Raw genomic sequence first — 13,466 nt, forward strand, 5'->3', positions numbered from 1 at the left:
TCAAACAAAGCCAGAGTAAGACTAGAGGAGCTCCAAGATCCCACTGTTCTCTATCACTTATTTTTTTGTCTTCCCTACCACGTAACCTTTTTTGTTGCATTTTTTTTTTATTTTTGAGAGCATAGGAGTGGAGAATCTGGACCTATAAATTCCTTATCATAGAGGACTGTGGGTAAGGGTGAGGAAACTCATGTAACAGCTGCTTACTAAATGTCTATCGAGTGGAGTATTGAATAAGTGAATGAACGAATCATATACTGGCTGCTTCTCACTCTTCTGCAGCTTTGGATAAACTCCTTTTCAATGATGTCCACTGAGCGGATCCAGTCACACAAGCTCCCAGAAGAGAGACTGGACAAGCGAGACACACACAGCAACCACTTGGGTAAATGTCATGGGGCTGATGTCAATGGCCACTGTGGGAATCAGCAGTCTCTCCTCCAGCAATAAATGCTGCCCATTGGCAGCTTTCAATGGAAGAAAAGTGAGGCCCTGTGAAACCTGATAGACTGTGCCTTCTGGTGACAGAGCCATTGCCAGATGGACAGACAAAAAGTATTTGCTCCTGCTGGGCTCAGCATGTAAATATTAGCTGAAGCTCTAGAGGGAAATTAATTAGAGGCAAAAAAAAAAAAGAAGAAGAACGAGGCATTGTTCTCTCTGATCGGAAAAGAGTCACGGTCTCAGCATTTGTGAAGCAATAAACCGAATGTGGCATTATAGCCCGCTTCCAGTATTTACTTGTATGCATGCACCCCATGTGCGGTTTCAATAAAATATTTCAAATATCTCTTTTTGCCTATCAAGACAGAATTTTAAACAGTTTTTTTCAGCTTTATTGTCAATCTGTTTCCTTTCCAGAACTGACTTTTTGCATAACCTTTGTAATGAAAATACCAGAAGCATCTCTGCCTCTACCCATTTCTAAAAATGAGATGCTCCCACTTTTGATCGATGTGCCTCTTGCATATTCATAGTCCTTGTTTATGCTCCTCTTTGGTTATTACATGCCTCTGCCCCCTCCCCATTTGCCATCAAGATAGTTTATTTTCTGAGATTTCTCCAAAATTGGAAACCACAAAAGGCACAATTTAAGTAAAAGTCAAAATTGAAGCAAAATCCAGGCTCTGGAAAAACATCATGGAGGGAACATGGCCCATAGACAGGGGTCATGTGGGTCAGTGTTCTCCATGAGGATCTGGGTCATGGTCCTCATTCATCTTGAGGACACTGCCTGAGAACCATGGTCTTGTAGCATTATTCATGAGAAACATACCATTTGCTGCTCTCTAATAATCAGGAAATCACAAAATCTTAAAGTAGGAGAGACCTCAGTGGGCAGCTAGTAGAACCCAAATCAGAATAAGAATTCCTACTAGAGCATTCTGAACTCGAAGGCCTCCAGCAACAGGGAGTCCAGAACCTCCCCAGGCAGCCCACTCTACTTTGGGGTACTCCTAATAGGACTTTTTTGTTTCTGTTTCTGATATCAAGTCTGTTTGTATGTGTATGTGTTTCTGTTTCCCTGTCTCTCTGTTTCTGTCTCTCTCCTTCACTCTTCTTTCTGGCTCTCTCTGTGTCTCCCTCTCTCTTTCTCCTTTCCTCTTTTCTCTATCTCTCCTTGTCTTTCTGTCTCTGTCTATCTCCCTCTGTGTCTCTGTCTCTGTCTCTCTCTCTTTCTGTCTGTCTGTCTGTCTGTCTCTCTCTCTCTTTCTCCTTCTTTCTTTACGTCTTCTACCCATTGCTCCCAGTTATCTGGGACCAAACCAAACAAGAAGAATCTCTCCTTCACGTATCGGATCTTCAAATACTTGAAGTCAGCTCTCATGTCTCTCCAGAGTCTTCTCCAGGCTAAATAGACCCAGTTCCTTCAGCCAATCTTTGTGTGACCTGAATGAAGGCCCTTCCTATCCTGGCTACCTCCTAGTTTATCAATGCCCTTTAGAAGCCAAACCACCAAACACAATACTCCAGATGAGATCTGATTAGGGTCGAGTACCACAGCAGGACTATCTGTCACTGACTTGTGTCTGAAAGCTCCTCCCCTCCTGATGCAGCCACTTTTTCGCAGCTGCAGCTCACTGCTGGCTCAGAGTGAACTTTGTAGCCCACTTAAGCCTCCAGATCTTTCTCCAAAACAATCACTGCCTAGCCAGGCTGCCTCCGTCTTAGACCCGTGGATTTAGTTGTTGGACCCAAGTATAAGACTTTACATTTATCTCTACTCAACTTCCAATTCAGTCCAGAACTCTTGCCCAGTGGTTCTCAAACCTTTTGGTCTCAAGACCCTTTACACTCTTAAAAATTGTTGAAGATGTCCCCCAAAGAGAGGTTGTTTATGATGGTTATATCTAACTAGATTTACCATATTAAACATCTTAAGATTGTTATGAAAATAGTATTGATGTCATATGGACCCATTTGAGAGGGTCTCAGAAGTCCCCAAACCAAGCCATGAGGACTGCTATTCTAGCCTATGGAGATCTTTTTGTACCCTGACTCTGCCACTTAGGGGTTAGATATACCTTTCATTTGCAAATGGGATGAGCATGCTAACTATGTTTTTATCCAAGATAAAAATGTTATTAGCAGAGTCAATCAATCACAGATCACTGGAGCACTTCACTAGAGACCTCTACTAGACTGTGAACTCCTTGTGAGAATTTTTTTTTTGGCCTGTCTTTGTATCTACAGCACTTAGCTCTATGCCTGGCACAGAGCAGGTGCTAATCAATGATTGTTGACTTGACATTGATGTTGAAGCATTCATGACAAGTTTTTGAGTGGGGCCATTGGACCATTTCTAAAGCCATGTCTCTTTATCATCTCCCCAAGAATAACATGGGACTCTTTATCAAAGGTTTGTGGAAAAATCTATGTAGCAAAAAAAAGCAATGAAATTACCCTGCCATGCCTTATTACTGATTAAGCCATCCCCGCTGGATGCCTATAATCTCTGTTTCCCTTTCTGCACATTAACCAACCAACTCTTTAATGATCTGTTCTAAAATTTTCCTCTCTCTACTGACACCTCAGGTCTGGGATATCCTTAAAAAAGGAAAGAAAAATTTAAAAAGGGCCATCTCCTGATTTTACCACCCTCTGAAGCTATATTGGACCTCTCCCAGGCCTCCCTTACGTTACAAGTCCTAACTTGAGGCCTCCATCTCCTCACTCCCACTTCTTAGTACCTTGCAAAGTACTTTCATCTCCAAATTCTACCAGGCTGTCTCTGAGGTGGGTCACCAGTGACCTCTTACCCATGAATCCCACCACCCTTTGAGCCCTTCTCCTCATGATCTTTATTTGTATGACATTTTATCTTAAGGATTCTGCTCATTGGGCTTGCATGTCAAGCTGTTTTTGAATCCTGACTGTCTTCCAGTGTGTCCTTTCCAGCTGGGTAAGGTACAAAAAGATCCCTATCCAGCCGTCCTTCCCAGCTTCATGCCACCTGCAGATCTGACACCTATGATGTCTCTGACCTCATCCAAGTTATTGATGAAATTGCTGAACAACACAAGGTTAAGGATGTGTCCCTGGAGCATTCCTCTACAGAATTCTTCCCTCCATTCTTCCTCCTACTCCTTGCTGGCCAGAGTTTTACATCACTCCATTAATAACTACACTTCGGCTTAGGTCATTCAACCAATTCCAAAGCTATCTAATTATATTGTTGTCTATCCTACATTTCTCCATCTTGTCCACGATGGTATCAGGAGAGATTTGATCATTTGCTTTTCTGAAAGCATCTGCCAAATGCTCTCATCACTGCCCTCTCTAATCAATTCTACACAGAGCTGCAAAGTTACTCTTCCTAATGCATTTGTCTGGCCATTGCCCTCTAATGCTCAAATTTTCAATAGCTCCCCAATACTTAAGAAATAAAATACAATCTCCTTAGTCCAGCATCCAAGGGTGCCCACATTCTGCCTCTAGGCCATACCACCCTTATTTCACAGTAGTACCATTGTATACTTTATATTATAGCCACATGGGCCTCCTAGTTACTCCCCAGCCTCATCTTGCACTCTTTTTCCTCCATGCATTTGCTCTAGCTATTTTATGTGCCTGGAATGCTGTCCCTCTCATCTCTGCCTGATGAAATCCTGTATGTTCTGGCAGATCCAGTTCAGGTCCAAATGTCTATGTAAAGACACAAGTCATCACTCCTTCCTCAAATTTCCTTGAGCTCTTTGCCTCAATTCTCCCCTCACCTCTGTCACATATTGATTAAAATATAGTTTTGTTTTGATTTTTACAGAGGTGGTAGAGTGTAACAAAAGTAGAACTCTTCTCAGCCAGGAAGACCTGTATTTAAGTCCCACCTCTGAGTGGTACCTCAATTAATTAGCATTTATCAAGTACCTACTAATTGTCAAGCCCTGGCTATGTGACTTCGGGCAAGTCATTTAAACTTTTGGTACTTTAGGCAACTCCTTAATATACTAAGTGGTGGCAAATATGCTCACCTGCATTAATAGCCATAGTTTTCTCATCGTGGAGTTCATTCTATCAATGAAACCTGCTTTAGTAGCCATAGTTTCCTCATCCTGGAGTTCATTCTATCAGTGAAACCTGCTTGAGCAGCCATAGTTTTCTTATCCTGGAGTTCATTCAATCAATGAAATCACAGGTCCAATTCCTGTCCCTACTTATTTTACTCCTGCCCCTCCTATCATTAGATTATAAGCTCTTTGAAAAGAAAAAAATACTGTATCCTCAGCATTGACCACAGTACCCATAGCTCCATAGATTCCAAACTGGAAGGGACCCTAGAGATCATTGAGTCTAATCCTCTGATTTTAGAAATGAGAAAACTGTGCCTCAAAAAAGTTATGGCTTAACCTGGATCATATAGCTGCTAAATATCTCAGGCAACATTTGAATCAAGATCTTCCTGGCTCTAAGTCCAGCATTTTGTCCTCTATGCCATCTAGCTTTATAAATGCTTAAGATAGGTTGGGTCTAGAAGAAACTGTAGAGTTTAGGTTGCCAGAGAAGAGAGGGAAAAGCATTCAGATTTGGAAAATGACGTGAGTGTAGCACCAAGGCCCAGAAGTGTTGGGATGAGGTTGGATTCATCAGTGGTGTAGTCAATTCATGATTGCCCTTAAATGGAGAATAGGACAAGAAACCTCAAAAGCAGTAGGGAGACACGTTTTCAAAGAAGGAAATTTTACAAAGAAAAAACTCATAAGAAGAGATTAATCTCACATTTCTGTGTATGATGAATTGACAGAAGCATCATTAGTAACAGAGCGGTTACACAGACAAGAGCCACATGCTAGATGCCAAGTCTGTCACTCAAAGATTAGCTCAGTTCAGCTCAGAAAGGCCAATCACCACAAGGTGAGCATTCATTTGGGGCCAAAGCAGGCCATGAAACCATTCACGGGGATTCAGAAGACACAATCTGTGTCTGTGAAGGGACTATGCCACTATCAACATCTCATCTTTGATATATGAAGGTAAAAAAACACATGTCCAAGCAAACTGCTGATGCTAGTTGTTTTAAATGTCCTATCAAGTTAGGCCAGGTTAAAAATGGTGAGATTCAATCTGGTGCCAGTTACTAGCCCTGAACTGGGACCTGGTCCAGAACTCCATTTGTGATCACGGAGGTTCCACTTCTTTGTGTCAGTTGTCTGACTCCCTGGGGGCTCTATCTACTAGAGTGGACCTTGTTTTGTTGTGTCCTTTAACGAGCATTAGGCTCTGGGGAGCTCCCTAATCTCAGCTGTCTATGGATTGTGGAACTAGAGTGAATATGGAGATCTTGATTACTGCTTGGCAACCACCTGTGATAGTAAGATTTGCCCCCAAGAAACTCTGCATAAACTCAACTGAGGTATCAACCCCTTTATAGTAAAGGTACACTAATAAGGAAACCTGACAAACTGGAGACAGGCAAATCAATTAGGAGGTTGTTTCAATGGTCCAAGCACAAAGTGGATCTGGAGTCAAAGGACCTGGGTTCAAATCCTGCCCTTGACACTCACTACCTCTGTGAAGTGCTTGTCACATAAGTGCTTAATAAATTCTTGTTGACACTCTCAGAAATTGAGCAAGTTACTTCATTTCTCTAGGCCTCAGTTGCCACATCTGTAAAGTGAGAGTTTTGGCCTATATAGCCTAAGAAACAGGATTTAGTAATTGATTGTATATGAGGGATGAATTAGGAAGCAATTTATACTTTTATGTATTTGCCTTATATATTAATTTTATGTATCATGCCTTATATGTACTTTATATCTCATGTAATATAATTTTTAAAATTCTTCACTTAACAAACACTAAAAGAAAAACATTTTCCATATTCACAGTAAAACAAAAAAGTGATTGTATATGAATACATGAATCTCTAATGCTTTTGAAAAAGTCTATGACAAATTCACCTTGTTACTTTCAAATCTGTCCTCCTATTGGTATTTCCTTCTGAGTGAATTTTTATAGCAAGAAAAATGTGGAATGTTCAAAAGCCCTGAGGGCTATTCCCAGAGAAAGTGGGATAGCCAGATAAAGAGGCAGAGATCTACCATAAATACTGGAAGCCATTCTTTTACCATGTAGTTAATTTCAACTTCAATTGCATCTTTCAATCATATGCTTTTTACACCCTTCCCTCTCCCGCCCCCCCAAAAAAACCTCAAAAGCAATCTAAAAGAGATTTTCTGTGCCATGTGTCCAATTTTCACTTTGTGACCAGAGTTTTCCAAGATTCCTTTTTTTTTCTTTTTCTTCCTTTGTCAAATGCAGATGAAATTTCAGAGCAGTTCATTATGAGTTGTGATATTAAAAAGAAGTCCAGGAGGGGAAAAACTGTTCAGGGAGCCCCAAACCCTGACTTGGAGCACAAAAAGCCAAGGAGAAAAGATGCACCTGCCCTGCACATTCCTACTTTTATGACAGGTGACAATACATTCCGTGGTTCATTTTGTAAAATGGGGCCAACCTGACGCTAACCAGTCTTAGGTTTTTAGCTCTGGTGGCTGTGGGCACTAAGTGGGTAAGGGAAAGGAGGTGTAGAAACAGAGTTTGACCTGCTGGGGCAGCTTTCCATCTTGGGTCAGGCTTTAGGAGCAAGAGGTGCTTCTGGGACTGGAAGAGAAGGAAAGGGCCAGAGTGAAGTGTACAGGACTTGGGATGCCAATCAAGAGATCATAGATTTGGAGCTAAAAGAGACCTTACAGGTCAGCCCCCCAACCCATCATCTTACAGATGAGGAAATCAAAAGATTAAGTGATTAGCCCTGAAAGTAAGGGGCAACTCTTCCTGACTCAATCCAGACCTCTATCTACAATACCGTTCTGCATAATGGAAAGAGGGCTGAATTTTGATCTGAGGACGTGAGTTTGAATTTTGACTCTGGCTGTGTGACCTTAAATAAGTCACTTAACCTCCAGTTTCTCATGAGCAAAATGAACGTGTTGGGCAGAATCAAGGGATCTTAGCCTTTTGTCTGTTAAGGATCCTTTGCAGTCTGGTGAATCCTGTGCAACCTTTCTCAAAATAATGTTTCAAGGTTCATAAACTAAATGCATAAGATTATAAAGGAAAACAATTATATTGAAATATATTGATCAAAATTACATTAAAAAGCAAATTCCCAGAGACCAAGTTAAGAAGCCCTGAGCTGGAGAGTCTCAGAGTTTTTTCTGGGTCTGCATCTCTGCATCTGTCATCTTATGTCTGAGGATTTCTATTGTGTGTGTGTGTGTGTGTGTGTGTGTATGTGTGTGTGTGTGTGTGTGTATCAAAGGTCTGCTTTGGGAGTTCATGAGGACTACCGTGATGCTATTTTGTGTGACTATACATGGGTGTCCAACCATTTCTCCTTCTCTGCCCCCTGGCCCACGCAGGTGTTCTTTCTGAGCATTTAACAAAAAGACGCGACATCGACGAGAAGCCACCAACAGGCAAACTGAGTTCAGCTCTTCACAGCAGTGACCTGGAGCAGAAAAAGCCAAGGAGAAAGGACACACCTGCTCTACACATGTCACCTTTTGCAGCAGGTAAAAGAGCAGGGTCAGGGCATTTGAAAGGTGAAAACCAGCACCTACGCAGCAGCTGCACCATCTGGAGAGGACAGAGACCCAGCCTTCACCCTGCTGCAGGGGCAGAGGTCAGGGCTAACCCCTACAGAGGCTTTCCACTCCTTGGTGACTTGTGATGGACAGCAACCTGGTCCTGACTTGATCTCAGCTTTTACGCAGGCTTTGGCTTCAGCTAACTAGGATCTTCTCATGTTAGAGAAAGCTGGGCACCTGGAAAGTCTATATACAGATATACACATATGTAATGCAGCACACATGTATACATGCGCACATACATGTACTATGTGTGTGTACTATACACACGCTTGTATGTATATACATATACATGTGTGTGTGTTCATGAGCAGCTTTACAAACTGCCCACCTTTTTATAATATGAGAAGCTTTTATATATATACATATATATATACATATATATATTTACACACACACACATATATATATATATACACACACATACACAAATACATATGTTTATACTATATATATGCACACATATACACTATTGTTGTTATTGTTCAGTCATTTTTCAGTCATGTCCAACTTGTTGTAACCCCATCTGGGGTTTTCTTAGCAATGACACTAGAGTGGTTTGCCATTTACTTCTTTAGCTCTCTTTACAGAGGAGAAACTGAGGCAGACAGGGTTAAGTTAATTGCCCAGGGTCACACAGCTAGTACGTGTCTGAGGCCACATTTGAACTCAGGTCTTCCTGACTCCAGGCTCACTGTTCTATCCACGGCAGTACTACCTAGCTGCCCTGTACATACCATTACTATTACTACTAATAGCAATGGAATATATATAAAGCTTTGAGGTTTTCCAGTAATTTACATGCATTATTTTTACTTGACCTTTTTACACATTATCTCTCTATCTGATATAATGATAACCAATAAACCCTGCAAAAGGCCCAGCACTGATCCTCCCAAGTTCTCATGGTTTATAGCTACCCGGATTAGCTGTCTACCAATAAATCTTTATTGATCCATGTACAGGGCACTGCTCTAGGATCTGCTGGGAAGGAGAAGGCAGGGGATCACAGACTCATTTAGAGCAAGCCCTTTTTACAGGTGAAGTAACTGAGGTCCAGAGTCACACAGCTAGTGTCTGAGGCAGGATTTGAAACCCAATTTCTTGACTCCAAGTCCAGTGTCTATCCACTATGCCATGCTGCCTCTAGGGAAGTTAAGTGACTTGCTTAGGGTCACACAGCTAGAAGGTATCAGGGACAGGACTTGAACCCAGATGTTCATGACCCCAAATCCAACACTCTTTCTATTCACCATGTAGTCTATTCTTGGCCTTCATCTTCATCTCTACCTCAACACCACTTTGGATTCTGCCCCTGATATGGCAGGCTCTGACCAGTGAGCTTTTGCCTTAGCTTGCCCAGAACCAAGCATCCATAACACCAGCCTTCCCCACATCATGCTGTCATAAGAGGTGCATAATCCTTCCCACTTCCCATATCTTCCTTTAATGTGTTTTCTTCTCTCATTAGAATATGAGCTCCTTGGTGGCAAAAACTGTCTTATTTGCTTCTATTTGTATCCCCAGCGCTTAGCAGCATGACTAGCACGTAATAAAGGTTTTCTATCCATTCTTCTCTTTGTGTCTGTCTCTCTTCTTTCTCTGTCCCTCTTTGTTTCTCTTTTCTCTCTGAAATTCTCTGTCTTTCTTTGACTCTCTGTCTCTGTCTCTCTCTCCATGTGTATGTGTGTGTGTGTATCTATCTATCTATTAAACCCACTGTCTTATTTAGAGATTCTACGTGAGGATATTATAGGATTGAAGGCATCAGTGCCTTGTAATACAGGCAGGAGTGATCGTAGGTTCTCTGTCAAAAGTTCCATTTAAAGCACATAGGGACTCCCATTTAGATGACATTTCCCACCTAACTTAGCAATTCAGAACTGCAACCAATAGCAGTCTGTTTCACTTATTCCCAATACAACATTTCATGTAGAAATCAATTGCAGAAAATTAATTCAACTTAGAGGCTCAGCCATAGATCTGGAAGGCTCCTTGTTTGACATAACCTCCTTTTTCACAGATGAAGACTCAGAAAGATCAAGTGATTTGGCCAGGGTCCCATAGACCATCCCAAAGGAAAGATGGGAGCCCTGGTTTTCCCAACTCCATCCACTGTGCAACGCTAACACCCCAATTCAATCTAATTCGATTCAATTCGGTTCAATGTACTAAGGACAGGTCGGTCACTTTACTTCACTCTTGTAGCACTGAAGGCCTATTTGAAATATCTGTTCAAATGTCTCCTAGATGAATAGAGAAGTAAAGTCGCTCCATTCCTTGAATTTGCACACCTGGGAGTACATCTGCTGATGGATTTCTCAAGGTTTTGTGGGTTGTAGTCTAAATTCTGAACAGTAGAGATTGATGAAAGGGGGGGTTATGGTGTCATTATGGTTGGTTTGTCTATTCTAGGATTTGTAGGATACTGTAATAGAGGTTCTTGTTCAAATCCAGGCTGAACTATATGGACGCTAGGTTGGACTGAGTGGCCACTGAGGTCCCTTTCAGCTGCAAGATTCTCTGGGTCTGCGACCTTCAGCCAGGAGGCCTCTGACCCCTGACACTCACCAACACTAAACCAAGCTCCTTTTCTTTCCCTCCCATCCTTCCTCCTCCTGATTTTAGCCTCTCTGCCCTCGGCTCCACCATTCATTTAGTCTCCCGTTGCTATCCTTGGGATGCCTTTTGGCTCTTCATTTTCCTTCATCTGTTGTATCCAATCAACTACCAGGTCTTGTCACTTCTACTCTCACCCCATCTCTTTCATCCTTCCCCTTCCCTCCATTCCCGCTGCCTTCCCCACACCCCCATCCCTACTATAAATTCTTGGCACCATTTTACTATTGAATTAGCTTCTGAACATATCCTACCATCTCCATCTCCTCCCTCCAATTCATCCTTCATTTAACTGCTAGAACCCTATTTCTCTATTTCTCACTTTCAGGTCACTCCTGAGCTCAAAAAGCTTCTCTTGCTCCCTATTGCCTACTGCAAAGTACTGAAATTCTTTAAGTTGGAGTTGAGGGCTCTCAGCAGTCTGCTCCCTCCTAGCCTTTCTAGCATTGCTGAGTATTTGATGCCATTGCCCTCTCTAGGAATAAGGAGTAGACTTGTGATTACAGTGGTAAAGGGAATTCCCTTTGCCCATGCAAGTCTGCACCTTCTCTTTCAAAAAAAAATTTATTTTATTTTTAATCTGTGGAATAAAACAAGTATTTCCATAACATGGCATATTTTTTTAAAAAAAGAAAAATTGCACATGAAACTGAAAATTTATTTTGTACAACTTGTTATTCCTTTTAAATATAGAAAAAGTTGCCATGTAAATTTCTCTTTTTTCTCCTTTTTTTCTTCCCTCTCTTCCCCTCTCACCCTAGAGAAGGCTACCATTAGACACAAATGTGTGTATGTGTATATACATATATATTTTATATAATATACACATACATACATATTTACATATATATAAAATTATTCTATACATACCTTATTTATCAGTTCTTTCTCTGGATGCAGATAGCATCTTTCTTCCTATGTCCTTTGTAGTTAATTTGGGTATTTATAATAGTCAAAATGACTTAGTTGTTCAACGTTGTTCTTAGAACATTATTGCTATTACTATATACAATGTTCTCTTGATTCTGCTCATTTCACTCTTCATTATTTCATGCAAATCTCTCCATGCTTTTTGAAGATCAGTGAGCCTGTCATTTCTTACAGCACAGTAGTATTCCATCACAATCATGCACCACAACTTGTTCAGCCATTACTCAATGGATGGGAATCCCTGCAATCCACAGTTCTTTGCCACCACAAAGAGAGCTGCTATCAATATAGTAGAACACATAGGTTCCTTTCCCTAATCATCTTTGGAAGAAGACCATTCCTATATATCACAAACAAAACCGTGAAAGAAGGGATAGTAAGAGATAGATCACTTAAAATAACTCTAGACAATACAAAATATTTGGGAGTACATTTGCCAAAAAAAACCCAGGAGCTATATAAACAAAATTATTTTTAAAAAACTTTTTATGCAAATAAAATCAAATTTAAATAATTGGAGAAATATTAATTGCTCATGGATAGGCAGGGCCAATATAATAAAAATGAAAATATTACCTAAGCTAATTTGTATATTCAATGCCATCCTAGTTAAATTACCAAAAAATATTTTACTGAATTAGAAAAAATAATAACAAAATTCATTTGGAAGAACAAAAAGTCAAGAATATCAAAGGAACTAATGAAAAAAATGTGAAAGAAGGAGGTTTAACAGAACCAGATCTTAAACTATATTATAAGGCAATAATTATCAAAACTATCTGGTACTGCCTAAGAAATAGCAAAATAGATCAGTGGAACAGAGTAGACATACAATTTACAGCAGCAAATAAATATAGTAACCTTGCACCTTCTCTTCAACTTAAAAGTCTTAGCGAGTTGCCTGGGGCACTGAGAGTTTAGGTGACTTGTCCAGAGCCACAAAGCCAAGAGGTGTCAAAGACAGGACTTGAACCCCAGGCCTCCAGGCCAGTTCTCTCACCCACATTACAAGCCCTAACAGGCTTCCTTTCCAGCAAAGAAGGCCCAGAATAAATGTTTGTTAGATGAATGAAGACATAAGTGAATGTCAAAAAAGATAAGAAATGGCACATCAATTACATCTTCCAGTCCTAGGACAACTTCAAACTTTCAGAATCCTTTCCTTCTTCATCTCATTTGAGCTTCCCAACACCCCCTGAGATAGGTGTTAGTATCCCCATTTTATTGATGAGGAAATGGAGGCTCAGAGAGGATTGGCAGTCAATGGCAGCTGGGCGGCACCATGGTGCACAGAGCAGTGAGCTCTTGAATTAAACACTTGAGTTCAAATCCAGCCTCAGACATTTGCTAGCTGTGGGACCCTGGCCAAATCATTTAATTTTGCTCTCCTCTGTTTGCCTCAGTTTCTTCATCTGTAAAGTGGGGATAATACTAGCACTTCCCTCCCAGGATTGTTGTGAGGATGAAATGAGATAATAATTATAAAGTGCTTACTGCATGTGGTGTTTGGCACGTAGTAGGAGCTATATAAATGCCAGTTATTGTTATTACAAAAACATGGGTCTCCCCTGATTCCCAGACTAGGACTATTCTCTTCTATCTTGACCTCTACTTGAAATCACCCTTTTCTACCTTCCCCTGGTCTTGCTTATGTGAATGAATTGTAATCAGTGCTATGGATAGAAACTCCTAAAGAATGGTGGGGAGGGCAGATGTACTGATCACACAGGAGTGCCCCCTCTCTACAGCATCTCCTCCCAAAAGTGGAAACACATTTTTTCCTCTGTGGTCTTTCTCAAGCAAACTTGTAAGTTAAAGCAGAAGAAC

The 13,466-nt window shown here is 40.9% G+C and overlaps 1 protein-coding gene across 1 annotated transcript; it reads left to right on the forward strand.

The window, feature by feature from the left end:
- The first annotated feature begins 303 nt into the window (after nucleotides 1-303).
- Nucleotides 304-9,632, forward strand: PPP1R17 (protein phosphatase 1 regulatory subunit 17). The gene is made up of 4 exons (XM_020969059.1): nucleotides 304-385; nucleotides 6,760-6,912; nucleotides 7,863-8,015; nucleotides 9,562-9,632. The coding sequence occupies exons 1-4, from the start codon at nucleotides 304-306 to the stop codon at nucleotides 9,630-9,632; spliced, it is 459 nt and encodes a 152-aa protein (XP_020824718.1).
- Nucleotides 9,633-13,466: the final 3,834 nt, after the last annotated feature.

Source organism: Phascolarctos cinereus, unplaced genomic scaffold, assembly GCF_003287225.1.
Source record: "Phascolarctos cinereus isolate Bilbo 61053 unplaced genomic scaffold, phaCin_HiC Scaffold_4;HRSCAF=312, whole genome shotgun sequence".
In the NCBI taxonomy this organism is placed as follows: domain Eukaryota; kingdom Metazoa; phylum Chordata; class Mammalia; order Diprotodontia; family Phascolarctidae; genus Phascolarctos; species Phascolarctos cinereus.

Excerpts from the sequence above, each read along its gene's own strand:
- PPP1R17 (XM_020969059.1), top strand. The coding sequence starts at position 304 with ATGATGTCCACTGAGCGGATCCAGTCACACAAGCTCCCAGAAGAGAGA. Across the intron at positions 6,913-7,862 it reads CATTCCTACTTTTATGACAG|GTGTTCTTTCTGAGCATTTA; the intron begins GTGACAATACAT and ends TGGCCCACGCAG. Across the intron at positions 8,016-9,561 it reads CATGTCACCTTTTGCAGCAG|AATATGAGCTCCTTGGTGGC; the intron begins GTAAAAGAGCAG and ends TTCTCTCATTAG.